General features: G+C 36.6%; 1 protein-coding gene across 1 annotated transcript in view; it reads right to left on the bottom strand.

Annotated features, from left to right (window-relative positions):
• LOC107462638 (clustered mitochondria protein) overlaps positions 1-763 on the bottom strand; it is a gene marked incomplete in the record, with an annotated part of 17340 nt that extends 16577 nt beyond the window's left edge. Inside the window, 2 exon segments of the mRNA XM_052253393.1 lie at positions 1-76; positions 532-763. Of these exon segments, the coding sequence (XP_052109353.1) occupies positions 1-66 (66 nt within the window).
• Between the last annotated feature and the right edge of the window lie 546 nt (positions 764-1309).

Below are 1309 nucleotides of genomic sequence, written 5' to 3'. Positions count from 1 at the left end.
ATTGGAAGAACTGGAAGCATTATGCGACCCTTTCCTGCCCCTCGTCTTGTTCGATTTTCCAGCCATTTTTTTCTCCCTGTAACAAAATCTAAACAACCTTGTCACTAAACCAAGAACCAGTAGAGTAAAGCACATGCAGGGTGATGCTTGGCACATAAACATGTAAATAACCATGACCCAGCTCGAAAATCAAAACATTCAAGGCTCCTCGAGCACCATTTCTAAAGTTCATGAAGAGTCCTATATACACCATTCAAAGCTTCAATGAAATAATAAAGAAAGAAACATAGTGAAATTCAACCAATGCCAGCATCTATCACACAATTCAACAAGTCAACCTTGAGCTCAAGGGCCCAAATATAAAATCAAAAAGAGTTGGGGCATGGACTCAGTAAAAGAAACTGAAATGACATGATTGCTGAGTCCCACAAAAACATACACGAAGTTATCAAACCTTTTTCAAGAAAGAACAATTGAAGATTTCATTGCCTCGAAAATTCTTAAAGAGCACAAATTGTAAAGCTATATTACCAAAGCTTGAAGCAATTGCAGGTGAGGATTGGATTAGATAAGGAGGAGAAACATCAAGGAGAAGAAGAAGAGAAGGTTGTTTTAATTTTTAATTTTGAAGGTATTGCTGTCAGAGAAGAGGTTGAGTTGAGGTTGAAATTTTGGAGTCCAGAGGTGTACAGAAGCAGTGGCTGAGAGGCGGCTGTCCGAGAAATAGATATGACAGACAGACAGACACTACTATGCGCGAAAAGGGGGTAAATGTAATAATCATGAACTCTCCAATCATTTGTAACCCATATATGTTTGGGCTTGGGCCATGTGCCCTTCTCTATTATGCTTTCTTTCAGGCTGCCCAAACTATCCCGTCCAAAAGAAATTCATAGCCGGTGAGTGTGTAGTGTGAATGTGTTGTGATACTTAGAATTAAGAGGTGTATAATCCATTTGACAAAAAAAATTCATCTTCCAGTATAAAACCCTAACCCCCAATTTACGATACCATATTCGCCTTCATGTTCTCCTTTCCTTTATTTATTATGTTCATGCAAATTCATGTTCTTTAAATTGGATGTTAGGGTTTTATATTGACAGAAGAGATGAATTTGCATAAATAGAAAAAAAGAAAAAAAGTAGTGTTATATAAATTGAGAGTTAGCATTTTATATTATGGCAGGATTGAAATGACTCTAAACAATCAAATTCGGACACCATTTTGAGCATAATTAGTTGGTGTTGACCAGGGTTGTTCAAAATTCAAAGCGATCCAAATTAAAACGTTCATCCAATTTAATCTAAAT

Source organism: Arachis duranensis, chromosome 8 (assembly GCF_000817695.3).
Source record: "Arachis duranensis cultivar V14167 chromosome 8, aradu.V14167.gnm2.J7QH, whole genome shotgun sequence".
Lineage (NCBI taxonomy): Eukaryota > Viridiplantae > Streptophyta > Magnoliopsida > Fabales > Fabaceae > Arachis > Arachis duranensis.
Note: the sequence above shows the minus strand (reverse complement) of the source record. Positions and strands in the feature narration are given on the sequence as shown.